General features: G+C 40.2%; 1 protein-coding gene and 1 long non-coding RNA gene across 11 annotated transcripts in view; one reads left to right on the plus strand and one right to left on the minus strand.

Annotated features, from left to right (window-relative positions):
* Nucleotides 1-12,414, minus strand: part of SYT14 (synaptotagmin 14) — a gene marked incomplete at its 5' end in the record, with an annotated part of 81,977 nt that extends 69,563 nt beyond the window's left edge. For 4 of the 9 annotated variants that reach the window (XM_083605128.1, XM_083605125.1, XM_083605123.1 and 1 more), the window contains 2 exons: nucleotides 6,785-6,832; nucleotides 12,057-12,414. In XM_083605128.1, the coding sequence (XP_083461254.1) occupies nucleotides 6,785-6,832; nucleotides 12,057-12,414 (406 nt within the window). Of the gene's footprint in view, nucleotides 1-140; nucleotides 224-6,784; nucleotides 6,833-11,602; nucleotides 11,955-12,056 lie in introns of those variants that run through there. The other 5 variants (XM_083605129.1, XM_083605126.1, XM_083605124.1 and 2 more) reach the window with 4 other exon arrangements.
* A 165-nt stretch (nucleotides 12,415-12,579) lies between these two features.
* LOC310758807 lies at nucleotides 12,580-24,304 on the plus strand. 2 transcript variants are annotated; one of them, XR_014545934.1, is made up of 3 exons: nucleotides 12,580-12,717; nucleotides 18,055-18,191; nucleotides 24,033-24,304. It is a non-coding gene; the product is annotated as an uncharacterized lncRNA (long non-coding RNA). The 2 variants fall into 2 exon arrangements; XR_014545935.1 differs by lacking the exon at nucleotides 12,580-12,717 and adding an exon at nucleotides 12,916-13,633.
* The last annotated feature ends 1,534 nt before the right edge of the window (nucleotides 24,305-25,838 follow it).

Genomic DNA, 25,838 nt, shown 5'->3' on the forward strand with positions numbered 1-25,838 from the left:
ATTTTGGTTTCACAGAAAAGATTTTATCCATAGTTTAAAACTAAGAAATCCTAGTCATCTTTACTCTTTTAATATATCTGAACCACAAATTCAATGGGAAATGTTGATTACTTTGCTTTTTTTCTTTTGAGACATGTTACCTATGTCAAAGCTGCTTGTCTCGTTCTCTACCATCCTTCGCACTTTCATGTGCTCTAACTACACCCAGCAGATGGTCTATAAACTAGATGAAAAGGGGGAGGGGAAGAAATTGAATTACTTTTTTGCTTCAAAGTCTGTAAGTTTAACAAAGACTTAGACAAAAATTAGCCCTTTTTGTAATATAAAATTTGAGTCCATCAAGCAATTAAGACTTTCACAAAACCTTAATATACATTTTGAAATATGTATTATAAAGTATATGATATAGTGATGGGATAAAAACTAAAAATATAATTCAATGAAAATAAATTAGGAGTTCATATTATTTTTTAAAATTAATAAGGTTACTGTTAAATAAACACAAAACAAGCGGAAGTCTGAATTTACAGCACAATCTTATGCATTTTTACCTCAAAGTAAGTTTTATTGTATTCAGTGAGGCTTACTTAGGCTAAGTGTGCACTGCAATCAAGACTGCCTTCACGCAGCACAATTCTCTACATGTCTACTCAGTTCTGAGTAAACCCACTGATTTCCTTGGTATTGGCTTACTGGTGAGAGTTACAGGATTGTGGTTATAATCATTTTCTCTAGTCCATATAAAATTCATTTGATGTACACAAACTATAAAGTAAGGCTTTTTAGGCTTGGAGAAGGGGGAGAGGAAGGAAACATTGAGAGGGCGTAAGCGCCAATTTAAGGAATGGTCTATTTCAGGAAGGAACTGTGCCAGTGGTGCAGCTAGGTAATTTTAGACCCTGAACTTAGTGGTCTTATTGGGAGGACTCATATATGTTACTTCAGTTATGATGTCATCGAGTTCGGTGGGACTTACTCCCAGGTAAGTTGGTCTAAGACCCAAGTGGACCCACAATAATTTGCCAGAGGTGGCATGTATATTTAGCACTTCCGCACGTACAAGGAGGAAACACATGGGGAGCGGTCACTGCATGAGCCTTACCAAATTTTCTCCCACTTCTGAATCACCACCTCAGAAGGAACAGCAGTTATTCCAGCCCTAACTAGAACATAGCCATGGCAATAACTAGTACACAAATCTGACCTCTTTTAGCCCCTTAATTATAGGTGCCTCCAAGCTGTATTCCAGGTGCACTGACCTACTATCCCCAAATTATTTAATTCTGTAACCTCAAACTTTCTATGGGCATGGCTGATCTGCTGAAGAGTTTAGATCAAGGACAGCTAGCCATTATGATTACACTGGACCTTACAGCTGCATCCCATCAGAAATGACTGAACATGAACTGCCTCTTCAAGATGAGCCAACTTGAATAAAATATACCTACAAAATTTATATCCACAAGATGAGATTGAATCACTAATGAAGAACGTGTTGTTCCAAAGAGATTTAAATGTGTTCCTCTATGTGCTGTTCTACACCCATGTGATTCAGTAGCAGACACTTAAGAGTGCCATAGGTAAACATAACGCATCTCTTACCCCTTTGCATCATAGTACTTTTTTCTCTGATCTGGAGAAATCCTGAATATGGCCTGCTGGGAAGACTGGTGGGGAATGTATGAAGGGTGCAATATGAGGGTCTGAAGGGCACAATATTAATGTCCTCAACTGACAAGTTCAGATCAAGGAAGTGGGTCGTCATCATAGTCAAATTTTGAATACTGAGTTTGAGATTGATGTGCTAATTGTGATTTTATTTGTCCTGTGGTGGTTTTGCCCCAATGGTCCCTGGTGGTCACAAAGCTCAGTTTCTGCTATTTCCTCCTATGTGGGCCTCCAGTAATGCTGCTTTGTCACTAAATTGTTCATAACGGAATAGCATAGTTACTTACTGCTCTAAGCAACTGTGATCAGATCATATCTGTCCTACATTCCTTACATTTAGTGCCTTTAGATTGGAAGGTAATTTAAAATTGTACTGCTAGTTTTCAAAGCCTTGACAACTTAAAAAATTAGCAGATTCTAATGGTATCCCATCCACGAGTTCTTTAAAAACACAAATGTGAAATTGCTGATCTTGAAATAAAATCTGTCTCCATACTTGAGAACTGGAAAGCGCCCAGTATAATAACTTTTTTAAAAAGGATGTGGGGGCGCCAAAAAATTACACACTTGTTAGCTTAAAGTATATTCTAAATACACTGAAAATATTGTTAAAGATAAAATTACCAAGTGCTGAGAAGAACAAGTTTTACTGGAAAAACTTCATGTGCTTTCTGCAGAAATAAGTCTGCCTCGCTATTCTGTTCAGAGTTCCTTGATAGTGACAACAAGCACATTTTATCCTTCTGCTTTCAAAAAGTGTTTGACTAATTCCTTCACCAAAGTAAACTTAGAAGCTAGTGGATAAGAGGTCAGAGCACAAATGGATGGTTTTCACAATGAGGGAGGTAAGGAACTGTATTGGAACAAGAACTTTTTAAATTATTCATTAATTATCTGGAGCTAGGCATAAGCAATAAGATGGTAGTTTGCTGATGACACCAAATTATTCAGAATGGTAAAAAAAGCAAAAAAAACCTCCAAAAAGAGCTCTCCTAACTGGCTAAATAGGCAATAAAAAGGCGAAATTATCTTACCCACTCAAATGCTTCAATCTGCAAAGCTGGCACTTTGACAAGTGCCATCTAATGATGAAAACCTCACTGTAGTTTCTGGTAACTGCTAAAAACTTTTTTGCTTAGGTAAACCTACTAGACATATAATTTTATTACATCTATTTGTTGTAAAACTACAGACTTTTACTTATATTTTGATACATTTTACTTTGCCTACTGTTTTTATTGGTGTTTTAATGAATTTTTGTACCGCTTTATGTAAAACTTAAAAACAAAAGAGGTTTTTGTTGTTTAAACAGGAAAAAACTTGTTAAATAAATAACATAAAGTTCAGTGTAAGTAACAGCAAAGTGATACATTTCATGGTAAAAAAAATCCTAACTTTACAAGGCAACTTTGGAGTCTGAGCTGGCACTGACTGACCAACAAATAGCTCGAGGTTGTGGTGGACAGCTCAATGAAAACAATTGACCAGGATGCTGCAGCTGTGAAAAAAGTAAATCGCATGATAGCTATTGTTAGGGAAGGAATCAAAAATAAAACTTCCAGCATCACATAATTAAAATACAAATATATGGTGTGTCCATGCTTTGAGGTACAGTACTGTGTACAGTGGTTCCTTGGTTCTCAAATGCCTTGGTTCCCAAACGCCGAAAACCCAGAAGTAAGTGTTCCAGTTTTCTAACGTTTTTCGGAAGCAAAACGTCCGATGCGGCTGTTGGCTATTGTTTCCGGGGCATCTGCACTAATCAGAAGCTGTGCCTTGGTTTTCAAACATTTTGGAAGTCAAACGGACTTCCGAAGCAGATTAAGTTTGGAGCTTTTGTTTTTGCTATTTATTTTGTGTTTTTGTTTTTGCGGCTTATTCAGTTAATTTGTTTTTATATCTGTGTGGAACCCAATTCAGCTACTTATTGGTTGATTGTGTGACTGTGGAAATGGATAAAAGTCCCCCATCCAAACAATGACTATCATCAGTGCAGGTAAGGAAAAAAAATAATTTTAATTTTTATTATCTACAATGCTGTCTTATTTATTTTATAGTACAGTACATTGATACCATGTGCTGCTCTGGTTTGCCAGAAGCGGCTTAGTCATGCTGGCCACATGACCCAGAAGCTGTACGCCGGCTACCTCGGCCAATAAAGTGAAATGAGCACCACAACCCCAGAGTCATCCACGACTGTACCTAATGGTCAGGGGTCCCTTTACCTTTACCTTTACCTTACATTGATTATTGCTTTCATTTTATGGACCAATAGTCTCATTAGATAGTAAAACTCATGTTAAATTGCTGTTTCAGGGGTTGTTTTTAAAAGTCTGGAAGAGGTGAATCCGTTTTGCATTACTTTCTATGGGAAAGCGTGCCTTGGTTTTGGAACACTTTGGTTTTGGAACGGACTTCTGGAACAGATTAAGTTTGAGGACCAAGGTACCACTGTATTGTTCTGGGCATGCCATCTCAAAAAGTTATGTAGGACTAGGGGCGGGCAGGGAGAGATTAAAAAGGGGGTAACCTAAATTTTCAAGCGGGTAGAGCAATTCCCAGTTTATGCCATAAGGTTACAACCGTGTTTTGGGGTTTGATTGTTTGTTTGTTTGTTTTAAGAGCATTTTAGCAGGGACATGACAGACATGAAAGGTTAGAAGTGTGACCCTACTTTCATTTGTTAAGATACTTTGGAGGATATGGCATTTTTGCTATTAATACATAACAAAATTAGTTCTGTATTTATGTATAGTTGTGTTTTTATTCTATGTTGGAAACTGTCCAGAGTAGTTGGGGCAACTCAGTCAGATGGGCAGGATAGAATTATTATTATTATTATTATTATTATTATTATTATTATTATTATTACGACTACTACTTCTACTACTACTTCTTTAAGAGTTGTCTAATAAACAATATGTCATATGGAAATGAGTGGACAAAGCTACACTATGCAACATTTTTAAGCTGGAAATCACCAGACAATATTTCAGTTGATTGTTACCAATGGAAATTCAATCTACCATAGCCAAGTACCTATCTAGTTTCATTGGGTTATATAATCTTGATTTATTAAAGAGCTAGTAAATGGCTTTCAAAACACAAGCATTATGATAATAACAGACTAAAGGAAAAAAACGTATCTAGTTTCATACCTTCTAAAAAACAAACTGGTGATGACAAAGTTATTTTGCTAATGCTTAAAATATTTATTTAACCATTTTACTTCCTATTCTCAATGCTCAAGGCAACTTACAACAATGATAAAAATATGTTTCCTCACATTCATTCAGTCTTAATTATTTAAACAGGGGCAGGAGTGTCTGGATTCGTTTCAAAACTCTCTCTATATCCCACAGGTTATTGGAATTTAGGCCTCTTTGCAGATTAGCTTTACCCCTTTCAAGTGTCAGAGGTGGTGATAGACCAACAAAAGGAACAATGTTTCCAGTGCAGTGGAGCATTGGGTTATCTCTACAAAACATTTTGCAAAACAGACCCCATAAGCACACTTCTGTTGCTAAGAAAAACAGAAAACTAAAAGGCCTGAACCTGAGATAGGCATAAGATGCCATCTGAATGCTTGTGGCCCACAAATAGTATCATGGTGTAAATTAATTAGCAGCCAAGGTGGAAGGGTTCAGTCCTAATAAATTCCTCTTTGCAAAGTTTTGTGATGATTCCATGTTTGTCTGATACTACTCTGACATAGCACTTTGGTGCTGAGATAAACCTGTATTTATCCAGGCATTTATGGGATGTTACTATGCTGCTCTTACTGATATGCCAGACTTATATTCAAATAGTTAGCTGTAAAATGTATTCTACCAAAATCAATCATGTATTTTGAATAGGTTATATTTTCCAAGCACTTTAATTTAAACTTGAAAGGAGAATGGGCTTACTGAATACGTATGTACTTGGACTTTTTAAATGTAAACCACTTTGAGATCTATTGACAGTAAGCGGTCTATAAATGACTTAAATAAGTAAAATAAATAACTTTCAGTACATTTAAGATTTGACACATATAGCCTATAGCCTGGATCCAAAGAACCATACAACTATGGCTATGCATTAAAATAAACTTTTGACTTGTGTTTCTGGAACAGCAATTTTCCATGCTGCATTGCAAGCCTCTTTTGAAACTGAAAATTTCAAATGCAGATTGTGATACTGAATGGGAGTTTGCCATGCAAGAAGAAGAAGAAGAAAAGAATAAAATAATTTCCACTGGACAACTTTAGTGCTTTGGCTTGCTTAAAAGAGCTTAATTAAGGTTTCATTCATTCATTGAGATTCCTGCATTGCAGGGGGTTGGACTAGATGACCCTACAATTCGTAATTCAATTATTTTATTATTCTATCACATTTTTTATTATGTCCTTCCTTAAAGGGAGGTGTGACAAACTGTCCATCTCTGGACCAGGTCTTGCCTTTCAATTCTTTTGAAATGGCCCACCAGTCATCTTTCACCCAAATTTTTGCCAGCAGCACTTCACGCTGAAGGAGATTTGAACAAAGGTCTTCCCAGGCCAAATCTAAGATTCTGTCCACTACACTACAGTGGCTATACAAATTGCTCTGTAGCAAGCATTTCTCACATGAAGACAGCAGGAGAATAGTTGGCCTGAAACAGGCTTTACTACATGCAAAAATATAGAAATGATTCTTAAGCACAACTAGATTGAATTTGAAGCAACTTCCTGGAAATCTGATTGCAGAGTAAAGGAACAACCACTGCATCCATAGTCCTAACACTCATGGCAGTAACAGCAGAGTAAGAGACAGACAAATGGGCCCAATTCAGACCTGATTGCTATGCCACCTACCAGCTAGCACAACAGCTAGGTCCAATGCTGACATACAACAGTCATGAGGCAGCAGGTCTTGGGCCAGCTCAGCATCAGCCTCTTCACAACCTTGGAATGCCCCATTCCAGGGCTGTGTGCTGCCCCCACTGGTGGGGACATTCAGCAGCCAGTGGGAGACCAGCTGAGCTGAAGAGAGCTGAACGTAAGGGTCTGGATTGCTCTTTCCTTAACTCTTCTAGGCTGTTCCACTATTTAAAAAAATGTTTACATAATTAAAAGTATTCAAAGAAGTTGCTTACCTTTTCTAATGCAAATTAGTTCATGTACGCCACATGGTCTTTCACCACCTGTCCATAGAAAGAGAGTTAAGTGGGGAAACAATGCAATATATTTCAGTATTCATAAACTTATCTTAGGCATGCTTAATAATCATCCAATGGTATTTTTAATTATTTGAAAGAGCTTCAAACTTACTTACAGTATCAAATGGGGGTTATTAGTTTTTTATTCTATCCTCTATAGACAACAGTAGATTCAAAATATCTAAATTATAATTATAACTCATATTGGAGCAATTTACCTTGGTACTTAAGTATGTAAGCTTTGCAGTTATACAGAGTACTTTACTGGACAGAATGAAATTTCAAGCTAATGAAAATGAGTTGTTCGCCAGAGCAAGTAACCCAGTCAAAAGCCATCTGTACATTTACAATACTTAAGTGTCCAAAAATGTTGGTTTGGCTTACTAGCCAGCCCTTACTAGTGCCTGACACAAGTCACTTCCCATTTCTTGAGATGCAGGGTCATCTCACATTTTGGCAGCATATGGGTAAAATAAGAAACAGCAGCAGTCTTTCTTATGCTGATGGGAAGGGACTCCGGCTATTTCTTACCTGCTTAAAAATTGCAATGGAAAACGAGCCTGTGGGCTGCTGTGTGTACTCGTCCCTGGCAAGTAGATTTGTGGATACCTGTAATACTATACTATGCAAGACTATATTGCTAGGAGTTTGTGGTGTTGAGATATGTGCCAGAACCTTCTAATCCTTGGATCCACCAAGTGTTAAAAGCTAACCAAGCCAAGTTAGCTGTCTGATGAGGTGATTAAGGAGCTTGGTGTGAGATGGCAAATGGGTAGGGGGCCCTCACTCAAGAGACAAGCCAGAGTTTGGAAGAGAGTTGAGAGGGCAATGTGATCTAGAAATAAAGCAGCAAGCTGGAGAGAGAGGCAGAGATACATTTGAGAGCAATGTTTGATTTCTATTTGAATCTAAGGCTGTGGCTATGGGAGAAACAAGATCCTTTTGGGGTATTAATGCAGGGAACCCCTACATTGTAGGCTCAGGTTGTATATACAGTGGTACCTTGGTTTACAACCAAAATCCGTTCCAGAGGTCCGTTTGTAAACCAAAACAGGTTGTAACCCAAGGCGTGCTTTCGCCAATGGGGCCTCCAAAATTTGTTCGTAATCCAAAAAAATGGGTTGTAATCCAAAAAAAAAGGTTGCAAACTGGGACACGCATTTACGGGTTTGACGTGTTTGTAATCCAAAACATATGCGAACCAAGGTACCACTGTATGTGTAAATGAACCATATATCATAAAGACACCACAGTCTCCACTGTGCCTCATTTCCAAAAGGAAACATAAACCCTGGGAAAGTGCCCAGAACCCCTGGAATATTGCACAGCTTGGAGACTGGGGTGGCATGCAACAATATTATACTATATAATTCCTACAAAATGTGATCCTCAGTCCCACCAGTCAGGTTTATTCATTAAGTCTTTAGCAGTCAGAGATTCAACAATATTTCAAGAAATTGTGTAAGAAAGTTTTTTCACTGTATGTAAAGTAAATCCCTTCATCCATGTACGGTGAACGAACCTACAGCATATACTTCTGAATTTCTGAATTTCGGAGACTGGGGTAGTTATATTTATAGTATCTCACTATTTCCACTACTATTCAATCAAATTTGCACCAAGGACCTTTTTTTTTATTGCTCTGGATTATGACAAGCATAATTACAAAACCACACCAAGGTTAAGCAGCAATATTATGCTGCTAAAAGCAGTATTGACCCAGGCAATTGTGCTGGGTTATAGAGGGTGTGGGACTTGCTCTCACTGGACCAACTGCATCCTTTTGGATTGTAAGGGAGATAGCACAAGAGCCACAAACAAAATGCCTTTCCGATAACTTTGGAAGCAAGACCTGCAAAAGCTCTGTGCTTGAAGGCACTCGCATCACAGGGATTGCTTGGTAGATAACAGCAACCCCAGGGCTAACAAAACATATCCCTCAATGAAAACTATGTGTAACTCGCCCTCCAAAGATAGAGGGGGAGGGAGATGAAGTGGAAAAAATGAGATTTCAACCAACAAAATGCAAACACTGACAATAAAACAGAAAGCAACATGGAGACAGAAGACCAGGGAAAAAGATTTAGAAGCAACAGAAGGTGAAAGGAAAGACAAACCCCAAAACACCCATAGCAACTTGAAAGTATTTCTGACAGAACTCTTCAGAGCTTAGATCAGACCCAACCTAATCAAAGCTCTGGTCTGGAGGGCATGATGGCTCCTCCCTACAAGGAAGAGGCAGAAGACTTACAAGGACCCTGCCTATTCCACAATGAAGGAGTTACCATCCCATGTGTTAGGAATGTATCCCAGCATCATCTGGCAAACAATGCTTTAAAAAGCTTAACTATAGTTTGACATGATGTCTGAAATGATGAACCATGTTTTGTAAAGCAGAATCGCAATCCATGTTTTGAATTGACGGACCATAGTAATAACCACTGCTCCATCTGCAGAGGCTACTGTACCATGAAAACAGGAGAAAAAGTGCCAAGAAGAACTCTTAAGTCTCAGTTCAGGCATAGAATGGTTGGGCCCAGGGACTCAGAAGGGCCCATCACTGATATTTCTCTTGTATTCTACGTAACAAAATTAACATCTAGAACCATTCTCTACCATTACAGGATCTTCTCAACACTTTAAGAATGCATTTTCCATTTAGGAGTTTTAACAAATATCCTATATTTAGTAATTGGCTCTGAAAAGTGCACTTTTATGAAGGCAAGATGTATATCAATAAAAAGCAACAACAAAACACCCAATAATTTTAAGTGTTAGGCACCTCTGGAAGAAGATGCAGGATATAAATTTAACACATAATATATGTGTTCTCTTGTTATTAAATGTGGTGAACTGGAGAAATAATTAAAACAGTTTCAGATATAAGACATATTCAGATATTTGCATGATAATCTCCCTCATTTTTTCTTAAAAAAAGAAAATCAATGTCTACAAGATAAACAAACAAGGATAATAAAGATGGCAATGACGACTAATTAATTTGATCAAGACAAATAACTGTCTTCTAAGACAGGCCAAAACACCAGACAGCATAGTTGGAAATGATCAACAAAGATTGCACTACTCTATTAATGTCATGTGTTGTTACACACTTTTCAAGACTATAAAACAGACACAAGCTAGTTGGCTAGGTAGAAAATTACTCTGTCCATTCAGATGCAAATAAAATGTTTTAAATGAAGTGTAAGGTACAATATACAAATGTAATACTAGATGACGACACTGAGCTATGCAAAATTCAATGTATTTTTCAAAACGTTTTTTAAAACAGCATTTTCACAGCTTTTTTATATTTGTGTAGATTCCACCTTAGTATGTAATTCAACTGAGTAACTGTGAAATATTGTTTCCCAATGTGCACTTCCAAGAACATAATCACACCTTCTATGCCCACTTGCAATGCTTAAAGCTTAAAGGGAACAAATCTTGCCATAAATGATGACATATGGATTATTTTACTGCCATAATTGTCTGCATTTATATACCTTACATGGGAAAGAACTGATTCAGACTAAGATCCTATGCATAATGACAGTGTTCTCGAGGCTACCAGCATGAGTTTGGCCAAACTGCGGGAGGCAGTGAAAGACAGGAGTGCCTGGCATGCTCTGGTCCATGGGGTCATGAAGAGTCGGACACGACTAAACTACTAAACAACAACAACAAAACTTGCTAAAGCAACTGTGACTTATTTTCAAGGAAGCATGCATTGGATCAGACTGCCAATACACAAACTAGATAAATGTGCATGTCAAATGCATGAAACCAACTATTCTCAAAGAATAGAAGTAAGGAAAACGGGAAAAGAAGACAAGATTTTCAGACAAACTTTAGTTTTATGTAGAGAGTACAAGTAAATGGGCATCAACAGTGTTAAATCCGTACCTCTCTCTAAGAATTGAACATGATATTAATAAGAACATTTTCCATCCCATCAGCGGCAATGAATTCTCCCCCCCCACAAACTTCCTGCAGTGTCAACCAAATGCACTGAATACTCCCACACTCTATAAAAATTAAAAGGTATATTTGAAAAGAATGGAGTTCAGAAAGACCAATGACTGCCTTCCTTGGGAAGTGGGGAAAGAGAAGCTCCTCTTTCCCTCTCTCTTTTTTGTTTGCAGACTTTTAGTTGTGAAGCAGCTGATTAAAAAGTCTGCCTGAAGTCTACCCAAGTCTGTTGCTCTTTCTGCATCATTTGAATATATATATATATATATATATATATATATATATATATATACACACCCTCCTCTTATTCAAATGATGCAGAAAGCGCAACAGACTTGGAAACACTCCACGCAACCAGCTGTATCCAAGGCTGAGGGCAGCATCTCTAGGAGATGGGTCAGGCGGCGGGAAAGGGGGGGGGCGTTGAACCCTGCTTGTTTGCTGCCCCCCTGAAACCCAGCTGCGTGACGGCAGCCTTTGCGAGGCTGTTTTTATTTCTCTCAGGCACTTATTAAAGGCTTGCCAGAAGGCGTTTGGCGAAGTGAGAAAAAGAAAGCGGGTTTCTTCCGCCCCACTTCTTCTTGAGGCACCTTTTCGCCTTCCAGGAGCTGCTGCTGCTGCCTGTGGCACAGGGCGGGGGGGGGGGTAAAACAGACAGAACTTCTAAGTAAAACGGGTCAATAACGGTGTGGTAACTACTATTCCTGAGGGGGACAATTTTTACACGTCAGCGAAGAGAGTCAGCCACCTACACCATGTAAACAGACTATTCAGGACCCCCACCATTATATCGGCGTGGGTTTGCGGAGGCGGCTGCCTCTCGTCTTCGGCGCCCACAAAAAATGCCTCGACTCCACGGGGAGCAAACGGCCGCTGCTGCCGGGGGTCGAGCTGAGGCAGCGCCTGGCACCACAGGGCGGGGGGAGAGCCGCCCCGAGCGCCCCTTCGCCCCCGCCGCTCACTTTGGGGAAAAGACCACTCATCATTCCCCCGCGCCCGCTACCCTGGTTTGGATTTTGTTTTTTTTTTAATTCTCATTCTTTTAATTTATGCGTTTGTTTATTCCGCCGCCTCTCCTCAGGGGCAGGCAGCCCGCGCGCGCCCCCCCGACCACCACCCACCGGCCCCACAGTGCCGTTGCTCGCCCCTCCCCCTCGCTCCCCGCGCCCGCTGCCCAGGTAGGGGGAAGGAGGGGGGGTTATTCGAGAGGAGAGGAGCCCGTTATTGGCCTACTTACCATCAATCGCCATGATCTTCCAGGTGGGCCGTACCAAGTGGAACGCACGTAGGAGGCACACGCTGTCGGGTAGAGCCGGGAAGGAACAGCGGCGATGGGGAAGGGAAGCGCCCGAGGGTGGGGGGGAAGGAGGAGGCAGCGGCAAGAGGAGGGAGGGGGGGGCTGTTAAACAGAGCGGAGCGTGCCAGGGCTGTGGACCTGCGCGTGACTCCTCCTCCCCCCCTCCAACTCCTCCTCCCTCCCAGCTCCGCGCGCCCAGATTCGAAAGTGCGGCGGTGGCTTTTTCTTCGTCTTCTGTTTCTGCCGGCGCGCGGCGCGGCAGTTGACACCATCTCGCGGACCAACGGTCGTCCCACATTCTCCCGCTGTCAGTCAAACCGCGCGGCGAGGCCGCTGCCCGCCGCTGCTGCTGCAGCCTCCCAACGCGAGCCAAGCCTCGCTGTTCAGCCTCTCGGAGGCCGGGCGTGGGTGTGAAGGAGGAGGTGGGGTGCTTGGGTGTTGTTTCCCTGCCTCACCCGCCGCGGGCGTCGCCGGATAAAAAGGCTTTATGTGAAAAGAGACGCGCTTGAGGCAGTCTATCTAAGGAGAGTCGCGCGCATCCAGCTTCCTGAGGGGGTTGCTGCATTAGTTCAGCGTCGCAAGCGGAGCCAGGGCCGGCAAGGTGAGGCGACTGCCTCAGGTAGCAGGATCCACCCGAGCAGCAGATCCCCATGTCGATCTATCTTTCCCCACCACCCCCACCACCCTGCCTTGTTTCTGGTATAGATATTCCCGTACTCCAGAGCATGTGCGTAGCCGGGGGGGCAGTAGCCCCCCCCCCCCAATCAATACAAATCTGAGGTCTGATCCCCATAAAAAGCCTCCCCCCCCAACAAAAATCCTGGCTTCACCCATGGGCTCCAACAGGTAGCACAACTGGTTTGGCTGTACTGGATGCCTGAGAGGGTGCTGCAACAATGATGTAGAACAGAGCGCCAGGGGTGGGTGGGTGCCAAATTTTCGTGCCACACAGGGTGCTGCTGATATTTGAGAGCCCGAAGTCTGCTACTGCTCACTCTTCCTGGGTGGGGAGAAGAGCGCCATTTCGAGGTCTGCCTCAGGTGCCAAAATGGCTTGGGCCGACCCTGAGCAGAGCAAGGGCACTTGTGGCAAACGCAAAGCAGTGGCAGGTCTTGTTGTGTTAGATCTCAGTGGCACCCGATGCAACACCATCAGGGCCCCTTTGCCTCTCATGCTCCATTGTGAATCATAGTGGTGGCGCCCACAAGGCTCTGCATCCAGTGTGACCAAACCGGTCACAGCCCCCTAAATTTGCCTCTTCATGAAGACTTAACAGATTTCTTACACCACAGGTTTTGGTGGTGTAGTGGTTAGAGTGTCACACTAGGACCTGGGAGACACTGGGCTTCATATCGCCACTCAGCTTTGAAGCGCACTGGGTGACGTTGGGCCAGCCACTGCCTTCCAGCCTCACCTACCTCACAGGGTTGTTGTGGAGATTATGTGAAGATTCAGGAGAACCATGTACATGAGCTGCCTGGAGAAAAGGGCAGGATATAAATGCAATAAATAAATAAGTCTTCAAGTGTATGAAATGTTATCCTGAGCTACAGGAACATATACAGAGGTGCAGAAATTGTACATTCAAATACATATATGCCTTCATATTACTTTCAAATACAGTGGACACTTGGGTTGTGAACGTGATCCATGCGGGATGCATGTTCACAACCCGCAGCGTTCGCAACTCGCGCCTGCGCACGCGCGGGTTGCAATTTGGCACTTCTGCGCATGTGCAAAGCGTGATTTAGCGCTTCTGCGCATGCGCGACCACCAAAACGTGGAAGTAACCCATTCTGGTACTTCCGGGTTTCAGCGGTCTGTAACCTGAAAAAACGCAACCTGAAGCGTCTGTAACCCAAGGTATGGTGTATAGACTTACACCATGGCTTATTCAGAAGTAAGTCCTATGGATGGCACTAACTCCTAGAGAAGTAGGGTTAGGGTTACAGCCCAATAAATTCAATAGGACTAAAGTCAGTCATGATGTAAATTTGTTACAACTAACTTTAATCCCATTTAAGATCTGGGTTACAAGCCAGTCTTTATTTAGGGCACAGCCATTGCTGCTTCATCCCAGAATCCTTGCTGTGTAAAATGAAAAATTGATGACCAATTTAAATCCCATCTAATTCAATGTAAGCTTCTATAACATGAGAGAAATGTGCCGGAGGCTATACAAAGATGGTGGGTTGGTGTTTGTCCTCTGATCTTTTGTTAGTGTCATTAATCTGCATGGCACTTTACAAGTATAGGTGCATTTCCTGGGATTGACAACCTTATTTTATTAAATTCAATGCAGAACTGAATACCTAAATAGTGGAAAGATGGAATATAAGCCTTTATTTACACAAAGCAAGAGTGGGTGTTTACAATTAAGGCAAAGTTAATCTATGTTATATGATACAAGTAGGCAGTACTTATATTAAGGGGGGGAAATTGCCAGATTTACTCCACCGTTATTTGGAAGAATCCCAACAACCAGCAGGTGCTAGGGGTCTACCAGAGACTAACAGCAAGCTATCTTCTGCCAACGTTTGGTTTCTGCTGAACCTATTTTTTGCCCACCTTGTCATCAGAATGTATGACTGATACCTGGAGGGTTTAAAATGAATTTATGTTAGCTCAACAAAATTGATGGAGGGGATTTCAATCATATATATAAGAATTGTTGAGAATACTTATTTTTCTTTTTAGAGGCTGGTGTGCTTTTTAATGTTATGCTATTTGTGTGTTTTGCATGTTTTAGATTTGTTCTATGGCTCATAGAGACTGTCAGTATTAGACAACTAACAAATTAATAAATAATAATAATAATGAGCCACCCTAGAGGTAGATAAGTTAACATTTCTATGACTTGTAAGACAAATGGGAGACTGAAAATGTTATCCCTGTGCCCGTTTTCCTGTGCCACTTAATTCCAATTAGCAGGCTGCTTAGTCACGAAAGTGTTCCAGTGTTAGAATTAAAGGGGTGGCTTCAGGTCAAGAAGAGTGTAAGTTGGCAGAGATATTCAGATGAAGCAGGTACTCAGTGTGCCAGTACTATGGCTGGCTGTAGTTAATGCTTCCTATCAGCTCCTTTCATCTATACCTTTTTAAAAATCCAGATTCTCTGTAATCTGTTTTTTTCCTTGTTTTGAATATGTCTGATTTTCTATGTCTTTTCCTCTGTCTTCTGAAAACTAATTTCTGGACCAGTTTTCATTAGTATATATATATTTGTACTAAACATTTATAGGCCATTATAAAAGAACAGTGAGGCGTACAACAATTAATACACATAAAAAGATTGAAGACAATGCATAATAAAATGAAATTCACAATTTATTATGTCAAGGTCAAATAACATTTTACTTCATCAGGATATTAAAAATGTTTTAGCTTGACTCCAAAAAGCAAGCAATGGAAGCTTCTATAACAAGAGAGCTCCGCAGAACTTGAACTGCATTGTCTACACTTCATTTATGTTGTCTTTCACCTATAGAAAGCCCAAAAGAGCAAAAGGTTTTAGGATAAATATGTAATGGCATTACCATGACAGTGGCAGGGCTATCAGAAGGAGCCATAGCACCATTATAAGAATATATAGGAATGAAGGTGCTGAGCTAAAACTCAAGTACAGTTCTGTACAGTGGTACCTCAGGTTACATACGCTTCAGGTTACAGACTCCGTTAACCCAGAAATATTGCTTCAGGTTAAGAACTTTGCTTCAGGATGAGAGCAGAAATTGTGCTCCGGCAGCGCAGCAGCAGCAGGAGGCCCCATTAGCTAAAGTGGTGCTTCAGGTTAAGAACAGTCTCAGGTTAAGTACGGACCTCTGGAACGAATTAAGTACTTAACCCGAGGTACCACTGTATTCACTTATTAAAGCTCAGGATGTTGACTGATTCCCGCCCCCCCCCCCATGCTTGGTGGCTGCTTACTCATAGCTTGTTTTGCATCAAATGCCCTTCAGCAACATTCTTCTTCAAGTCTCTTATTTGATTTCCTTACCATCCCTTCCCTTTTGCTGCTCCCTTTCATTTTGTCATTTCTTTATTCTTCCTGCTCTTTTACTTCTATGTACACCAAACATTTGAAAGTGAAAGTGGTCCCAACACACATTCTCTGCATTTTAGTGATTTGTGTTCAAACCTCTCTTCCAACATTTAAAATCATATGTTTGTCTTCACCTGTATTTTATATTCACCTGACAGACACAACAAAATAATAAAGCAGAAAAAGACAGTAATAATAAACCAAATTTGGGAGCTAATTTGTTGGTCCTTTTGCGTGCTCTCTCTCTCACACACACACATTCACAGCTGGATTAAAAATAAAGGGTAAAGGGACCCCTGACCGTTAGGTCCAGTCGTGGAAGACTGGGGTTGCGGCGCTCATCTTGCTTTACTGACCGAGGGAGCCGGCGTACAGCTTCCAGGTCATGTGGCCAGCATAACAAAGCCACTTCTGGCAAACCAGAGCAGTGCACGGAAACGCTGTTTACCTTCCCGCCAGAGTGGTACCTATTTATCTACTTGCACTTTGACATGCTTTCGAACTGCTAGGTTGACAGGAGCTGGGACCGAGCAACGGGAGCTCACCCTGTCGCAGGGATTCGAACCACCGACCTTCTGATCAGCAAGCCCTAGGCTCTGTGGTTTACACCACAGTGCCAAATTGATATAAAATACTGGTTAATGGGAATGTTAACAATCCCATTCACTATATAGTTATTTCATAAAGTTTATACATTGCTTAGTTGTAAAACAAAAAACAAAACCCACAAAAAACACCCTCAATGCAATTTACAAAAAAGATTCATTAGTAATAGTAGCAAATACTGATAAAGATACTCAGAGGGTGTTCAAGCAAAAGTCTGTGATTTTCTTCTCAGGGATTTTCTTAATCCAGCAGATGAAGGGCAAGTTGAGATAATTATAAAGCAGTACGATGACCTTAATTGATTTGAGAACTATGTTTACATCTTTGCAAAATTTTGGCACCAATACCATATGCTTTCTGTTGCAATGAAGGTAATCTCCACCTTAATTAGTATATCATGCAAAATGTTTCTCATTTGATGGATTTGCATCTTTTGTTGATACAAAAGGAACTTATCACTACCTGAAGGCCAACTACATTTTAAATGGCATATGTGTCTGCTAGGTTTACACAGATAACTGGTTGACACTTCTAGTCTACATAGCAATTGGCATTTCCGTGCACTCTGATGTCCGTCACAGTGTTCCGCTGCGCCAGAAGCGGTTTAGTCATGCTGGCCACATGACCCGGAAAGCTGTCTGTGGACAAACACCGGCTCCCTTGGCCTGAAGCGTGATAAGCACCGCACCCCATAGTCAGTCGTCTTTGACTGGATTTAACTGTCCAGGGGTCCTTTTCCTTTTCCTTTACCTTACAAAGCAATAAATATGAACTTGATATATTCAGTTAGAAAAGTAAGAACTGGCCAGAAATATAGATGCTAGACATAGTCCTGACTTGGATTAGCTAGACTGAGAGCCTGTGGAGCAGCTCCTGCTGGAGCATGAATCATCTCACTCCAGAGACCTGGTAGAAAGCAACAGATTTAAGATCCCAGAAGTCAGAATTCAAACAGCAGGTTGAGGTTGAGTCTTTCAGGACCTGGGAGAGCTCCCAGCAAATTTAGCAACCAAGACAGGTTGCTTAGACAATAATCTGAATTTAGCTGAGAGCAAAGGCTACTGAGGCAGATGTCAGGCCTGCAGGATTTTGGTTTTTTTACTAGATCCTAAGGACCACCAACCAGAGCCAGGTGCAAAATCATGGCTCAGGATGTAGATATACACAGAAGTTAGGAACGGGCTGCTTCTGAGCACATGCTTAGCCCAGTAATTTGCTTTCAGTCCCAGGTTTGAGCTCAGTTCTCTCATGTTCACTCCTGACTCATACCCACTAGCTTTCTTTATTTCAGCAGTCTTATTTTGGAGAGTAAGAGCCTTTTGCTAAACAATTGGTACTTCGAGACCCTTTCTGCTGTACTGCAAATCACTCTGAGATCTACCAATTCCTAATGTACCTTCAGGCTACGCCTGCCTCTGGAGAAAGCTGGTAAGAATGCTAAAGGTCAGAACCCTACTTTAGAGACATGTGCCTGCTGTGCTTGGCTTAGAGCTGTTTATGGCTCCCCATATTGGCCATTGGTCTGATCAAGCAAGCTCTTCTTATGCACTGTCTCCCTTTGTGGCCTCTAGGTGTGTTTTTGCCCTCTGCTCTGAATTTATATGGGAGTGAAGGCCACTGGGCACTTACTGTGGTTGTGGGACTCCTTAAGGTTATACTTAACTTTAGTAATTTGAACCCCTGGCCTCAAAGGCACACACTGATATCAAATCCTCTTCTGTGTGGTGTGTGCTGTCCCTCAGACTGTCATATGTGATCCCCAAGTCAGAGCCCTGTTGACCTGCATTTGGAGAGGACACCTTCGTGTTCCAAGGGGACCGGGCACTGGGATATTAAAAGTATCATTGGAAATTACATCATTCCAGTGAGCTGAAAATACCATCTGATTTTGATGGAGAAGGGGCTAGGATCATTTCTTTGTACATAAATCACAGAAAGAGGGGAGTTATTATTGATTGTTCCCACTCCTATAAAGGTAAACTGAAATAATATTTTGATACATTGATTTTTTAAATTCAAGAATCCTCTTTTAAACAACTGGATATACTAGCTTGTTCAATAAAAATCTGAATACCATTTAAGATTCAAAAGTTGTTTTAGCAAGCTCGAAATCAGCACATCATGGCTATTCATTACTATTCCAAAATGATCCTCACTGAAACTCAGCACAGAATTCAGTTACATTGAACACACATTTCATTCATCTGCTTCCATTTTATAAACTGAGAAATTTCATCCACATATTGAATTTATTGTATCCATCATAACAAAACAGTGCAGTATCATAATGCTGAGTGCAAAAATGAAATGAGTGGGTGGATGAACCTATAGGATTCAGTTACATAAGTTTAAAAGGGAAAGCAGTAAAAAAAAGAGGGCTGGTAAGCGGTACTGTTGAGAGAGACTTTGTGTTCCCTGTCCCCACGAACAGAATATTTTGTAATATATGAGTGGTGTTGTGAGTATTGTCCTAATATTGGAGAAAAGATATAAAGCAAGCCAGAAAGAGAGAAGCCCCATGCACATGATCCCATACCATCAATGAAAAGGGAACAGTAGCATTTGTGTACACACTTCCATAGAAGTCGGCTGCAGTGGCAGTTAAATAAGCAAAGGGAAAGGGCACAAGCCTCTCACAACATCTGTCCTTCTGTTTTCCATAAGTATTATTGCAGCCTTCTGCTTTGCTTCAGAAGGAATAAGGAATGTTAACTGAAATTAAATTCAATAAAGATTTTTTTTCTAAAAGAAAGAAATAGTGTCTCCTATTTGCCTCTCTTCAGTCTTACAAAAGTCCCCATAATTGATATGGGGTTAAATGAGCAGAACTTGCTAAAGCACTACCCTTTATTCCTGAATATATCTATAGCATCTTGGATTCAGGGTATGCTTTGCTATTTTCATCCCTTGAGCCAAAGACCAGCTACACGATGGTCTCAGGGTTGAAGGAGGGTAAGAAAGCACCCATACCCTCAAATCCATGCTGAGGCCAACTTCCCCGTGTTCTCTTACCCAATGGGTGAGAAATACATGAAGGAAAAGGAGGGGGGAATATAAACTGTCTGAACTCCCTCACCCCTATGGATTTCGCAGAACACCTTCTTTGTAGGGCTAAAGGAATTGGCTTTCTTAATCCCATTATCCTTATCTTTGTGCACAATTCTTTATACATGATTTTTAAAAAACAAATATTTTAGTCTCATTTCTTTCGTACCATTAGATATATGTGGCAGAGCCTTGAATCTGTACCCATTGTACTTAAAACTGCCTCCCCAATATTGTTAAGCACTCCTCATTTAGTTAAGTTGGATCCGTCTTTAAATAGCAGTCTCAACAGAAGAAGCAATATTAAATTTAATAAATAAATAAATGCTTGTGTCTTCATTTTGTATTTTTGTGTTGTGAACCACACTGTGATCATGTAAGGGCAGTATATAGATTTAATAAATACATAATATAAAAACAAACAAAGATAGTTTCACTGAGAATTATTTTATCAAAGGTCAACAGGTGTGAAATGAATCTGCTGTTAACAGTTGTGGCAAAACTTGCTTTTAAGATGTGATTATTTGCCCTTCCAAAAGCTCACAGAGGAGTCATCAGTCTAATGGTACATGGGCATAATTTAGGCATTAAGATTTATGACAGAATTGGATTAACAAATGTGTATTGATTTCTTTAAAGAAGTTTTATTTCCATAGCTCTTTGAAACCCCTGATGTTTGAGAGCTTGCCCTTTTATAAAAAAAGGTTTTAAAAACTAATTTCATCTGCTGAATTCCTGATAAGGAACTCCTACACTACAATAGTTGCCCGGAAACAGAAAAATCTTTTCCACTCTTTCTGTTCCTTTCTGTTCTGTGTTATTTTCAAGGATGCAACTAGAGTGGCATTAACAATTGTGTTCACAATGAGAATAGATTATTTTCAGTGAGTACTGTTTTCTGTCACTTCAAAAGTGCTCGTGTTTGGGAGCTTGCCCTTTAAAATATATTTCTTTATACTTAAAAAATCCATAAGATGATCCTTTTCACTAAATAACATTTCCTATGTTTTATTATTGAGCACAGCTGAAACCAAAGCTCTCCCAATTTTTAAGTTATATTTATATACAGTTCCCAAAAGTTCATTGTGTACACTTGAAACTGAGAAATTCTCACGACTGTTGAACGCAGTACAGATGTTGTAGGAGGAAGGATATTGTAGTAGCTCTATAGGAGAGTGAATGGTGCTTAAAAGTAAAGGCTTCCCATTGGGCTCCATTTCCATCTCATTTCAACTCTATTTCAGCATGAAAAGGAAAAATATCAAAACCTTGGATGGTGGGAATACTGTGGGTGAGTGTCCCACTGAGCATATAACAAAGATGCAGAAACTTTGCATGTTTTCTAGAGGCATTTTTCCATTAACAAGGACATTCCATCTCCCCCCCCCCCCCGAACAGTGGTGGCCAAAACAGCAATCAAGTAATTATTACACCTGCAGAATTATTGTTAAGAAACACCTTAGCCACACAATTTTCCAGAAAACAGTTCTGTTCATTGTTGTCCTTGTGTTTTATTTCAAGCATTCTGTTCTTAAGGGTGAAGTTAGTAGTAATTAGTTTAAAACCACTGAGTCTCACATGATCATATCAAACATTATTATTTGTAAAATCACCACATCTTTTTAATTGATTTGAAGATGTAACTGGAAATCACATTAAGTATCTAGACTGTACTTTGGATAATGAGAATGCCTCCATCATAATTTCATCAAACTAAATATATTTTGGGAGCTGTTGTTATATCAACAACTTTGTAAGAATATCAACAGTGAGTCTTTCGTTGGTCATTCTACCTCCTTTATTTATAAAAGTGCGGAAGGAAACTAACTGAGCTGGATTATTTCAATGTCCACCAATCCAGCCCCCTATTTCCAACAGTGGCAAAGACTCTGGAACACCCAGCGAGACCGCATGCTGAGAAAACACCTCTCCTGATATTTGCCTCTTTGTGACTACTATTCAGAGATACACTGTTTTAAAACATGAGGTTTCCATTTAGGCAACATTATTAATACATGCTGTTAGAAGTATCCCTTTGGATTTTTTCTTATGTTTTTCAAAAACCATCTCAGGTGGTTACCATCACCTCATTTTGTGGTAGCAAATTCCATAAGTGAATTATGTATAGTATAAAGAACTGCCATCTATTGACAATCAGTTTGGGGTAGTGTATGATCCTGATTCTAGTATTATAAGAGGATGGAAGAAATTACGCCATTTTCACATATCTTTCATCTACCCTATATTTTGGGGAATGGTTTGTCCATTTGTCTGCTTGTACTCTGTGTAAGAGAGGGAGCAGGGTTAAGAGGAGAATTGGCAGGGTTTGGAGGTGACAGGGGCATCAGTCAGACTATGCCAAGGGCTGCCTGAAGTCAGCCCCCAGCCCCAGAGAGAGAGCAAAAGGCAGCTGGTGTCTCAGCAGAGCCAGTGGAATATCTTTGCTTCCCTTCTATGTAGATCAACACACACACTTCCCTTTCAATATATTTTATATCCAAGGCTCACCATAGACTCCTTGGGGAGGAAGGGTGGGGTATCAGTTCAATAAATAAATGTCTCACCATTTATATTCATCCCACCAAGATTCTGATATTCCCATTATATCTACGTTCACTTTGAGTACCAAGCACTCCAAGATCCCACATCTTGGCTTTTGAGACTTCTGGCATTAGGGCATAAACGCCTAAACATTGTGTCCTTTCTCTTCCTTCTTTTTCTTTTTGCATGACATATGGAATGCCAGCAAAGTCATTAGATAGATTAATGTTTTTGTAGGGGGAACACAGAACAGACCTTCTCATTTTTTATATATATACAAGAGGCAAACCTGGAGTAAACAGAAAACAAGCGGGACTTGCGACGAAACACAGGGCTCCTGCTCTTCAGGGTTCCAGCCAACCAACCATACCTTCTTCCAGAATATTTCGTTTTATGCCCTCCCTTCCTGGCATATCCCCCCCCCTGAAATCTGAAATATTCATGCAAACCCTGGGGCTTCCTTGAGCCTACTGTTTCCTCCCTGTTAATGTAAGAACATTAATGGCCCATCTAGTCCAGTATCCTGTTCTCACAGTGACCAACCAGGTGCCTGTGGGAAACCAGGGAACAGAGCATGTGCTCAAGAGCACTCTTCCCTCCCATTATTCCCAACAACTGGTATTTTGAAACATTACTGCTTCCAATTGTGGAGGTAGAGCATAGCCATCATAGCTAGCAGCCTTGATAGCCCTCTGCTGCATGAATGTTGTAGCTTGTGCCATTGGGCTGGCACTGGGAGAACTGAAATCGTTATAGGGTTTAGTTTTTCATGCATATAGCAGGACTTAGAGAGACAAGCAACACATTCCTTAATATACTTGGAAGCAAGTGTACTAAATGGAGCTGATTCCCAGGTCAGTAGTTATTGCTAATCTGTAAGAAAGAAAAAGTACCAGGGCTTGTTTTTTGCTTTGTGAACAATTGCCAGAAAACCAAAGGACAAGGATTTTGTTCTTTTCAGCTGTGTGTGTACTGTTGTGCCAGCAGTAGACTACCGCTGATGGAACCCTTTATGCCAGTGTGACTTGCCAGTACTGTACAAGAGAACTGAGTGAAGCTGGGGAACAGCTCCAGTAAGGTTGTAATGATAAATCTGCAAAATAAGTGGTGTAAGTGAAAACAGTCCCATTTCAGTCAATGGACACACCAAAAACTTAAACAACTGTTATTTTTATATATATATATATATATATATATATATATATATATATATATATATATATTTTTCAACAATAAATAAAGAAAGAAAAGAAAGAAAAAGAAAAGAGAGAGAGAGAAGGATAAACTTACATCATAAGATAATACAAATTCCACATGTTGTGAGTTCGTAAGGGTATTATCAGTAAGAGTAGGATGATACAATGGGCGAAAGATGTGGGGCATAATACACAAATGACGGCTTGGGAGAGGCTATGAAAAACAGATCTGAAATTTATGGCATGTTCTTCATTGAAAGAAAACTATATATGAAAATGATGTATTGGTGGTACTTAACCCCAGTAAAAATAGCAAAAATGTATAGAACAAGTACCAATATATGCTGGAAATGCAAAGAAAAAAAGGGTTCCTTTTATCCTAAGTGGTGGAATTGAAATGTAATAAAAAAATGGAAATGATACACAATGAAATGGGAAAAAAAGTTTAAATTAACCTTTCCTTAAAAACCAGAAGCTTTTTTATTAGGAATTATAGGTACCAAGATCCCAAAAGATCAAAAGAACCCTGTTCATGTATGCTACAATGGCCGCTTGGATGCTGCTAGCCCAGAGATGGAAGAAACAACCCCGACCAAAGAAGAATGGCAAATCAAGTTGATGGACTATGCCAAAATGGCAAAATTAACTGGGAAGCTCAGGGACGAAGAAGACAACTAATACATTTTGTGTGTATATACCGATATGTGTGTGTCTGTGTGTGCTACAATCAATATTGATTAATAAAGCAAGTGACTGGAAGTTCAACCTATAGAACTGTGACCAAACCCTCTTCCATTTACATGGAGAAATTCACTCCTTTTCATGTAGGCTAACTTTATCTTATTTTGTATAAACTTCACTGTCCTTTCAGTGCTGCATCTTTTCTTCTTTGTTCATGGGAAAGCAAGAGCCAAAAGTGTAATAAAATTTACTAACCTAACTGTAGATGATGGGACATTCCAACATTTTCTTACTGTTTGCTTTCTGTGGTTACCTTTCCTTCACCTTGTTGTCAGTTTACTAGGTCTAGCTGCTGGTTCACAACTAGAAACTATGGTTTCTCAATGTGCAAAAAGCTGCACAGTCCAAGGCTTATGCCACACATTCCAAAGTATTTTCCCTGTACCAAAAAAAAAAACAAAAAACTTTGTGTGCATTTCCAATCCACACTTCAGACTTAAAGAAGCTTGCCTCACCTCTGGTAACCATGGTTTCTCTCCTTCAAGATTATTCACCTGATGCTAAATCTCTATCAGATGCCCCACAATCCATATTCAATTATGTTACGTATCTTTAAAATATTCTGTTGGCTAACTGATCTTTTAAAGTACCAGACAACTTTATGTATTTGCAATTTTTCCAACTGTGGTTTAAAATAATTCTAAAATGGTTCTGTTTTAATATTCCTCATAGTTTCAGCTTTCAACCATTCTGCATGAATTTTCCACGTCTTTAAAGATTCATACACATCTGAAATAATCGAGCCATTGTACTTTAGTACTTATGTACGTACTAAACAGATCTTACTCTTTCCACCACTTAACTGCCCACTCTTTTCCTGTACAACTCAGTTCGAAAATTGCCCAAACTGCTTTCTTGGATCCCTTTCTCTGCAACTTGAGCCCACTTACCAAAATTATAACTCGGAAATGTTCCCAAACATTTCAGCCCCAAAGCTGGAAAATCCAAGTCTCTTTTTGCTCATTTTTTCCCTAAAAGCTACTGCTCTTACCAATGGAAAATGACAAGTATATCTTGGCAACTGTGATTCATGTGTCCATAATCTCACAAATGGACAGCAATAATGCACTATCATGGTGGTTCCCTTGAGATTGATCCAGAAATTATTGATGGTGCAGAACACTGCAACCAGGTTGCTGAGTTCACTACCTGGGTGTGCACATATTACACCTGTGTTGAGGGAACTACGCTGTCTGCCGATTGGCTACTTATTTCTACTATATAAAGCCCTGGAAACTCAGGACTAGGTTATCTGAAATACCACCTGTCCCTGTATAGATCTGTAAGATAACAACAACAACAACAACAACAACAACAACAACAACAACAACAACAACAACAATTTTATTTATACCCTGCCCTCCCCGGCCAAGACCGGGCTCAGGGCGGCTAACACCAATTACATAAAATACATTAAAAACACAAAATCAAACAATTAGCTCAAAATACAGTTTGAATCACATTTAAAATCAAATCAAGTTCACATAGGGACCCTCCAAATATTCTTTTTATTGTGCATTAATAATGATTTGTGTTCATGACGCTATCTCGA

This window comes from Podarcis filfolensis (genome assembly GCF_964270895.1).
Source record: "Podarcis filfolensis genome assembly, chromosome: 3".
Classification (NCBI taxonomy): domain Eukaryota; kingdom Metazoa; phylum Chordata; class Lepidosauria; order Squamata; family Lacertidae; genus Podarcis; species Podarcis filfolensis.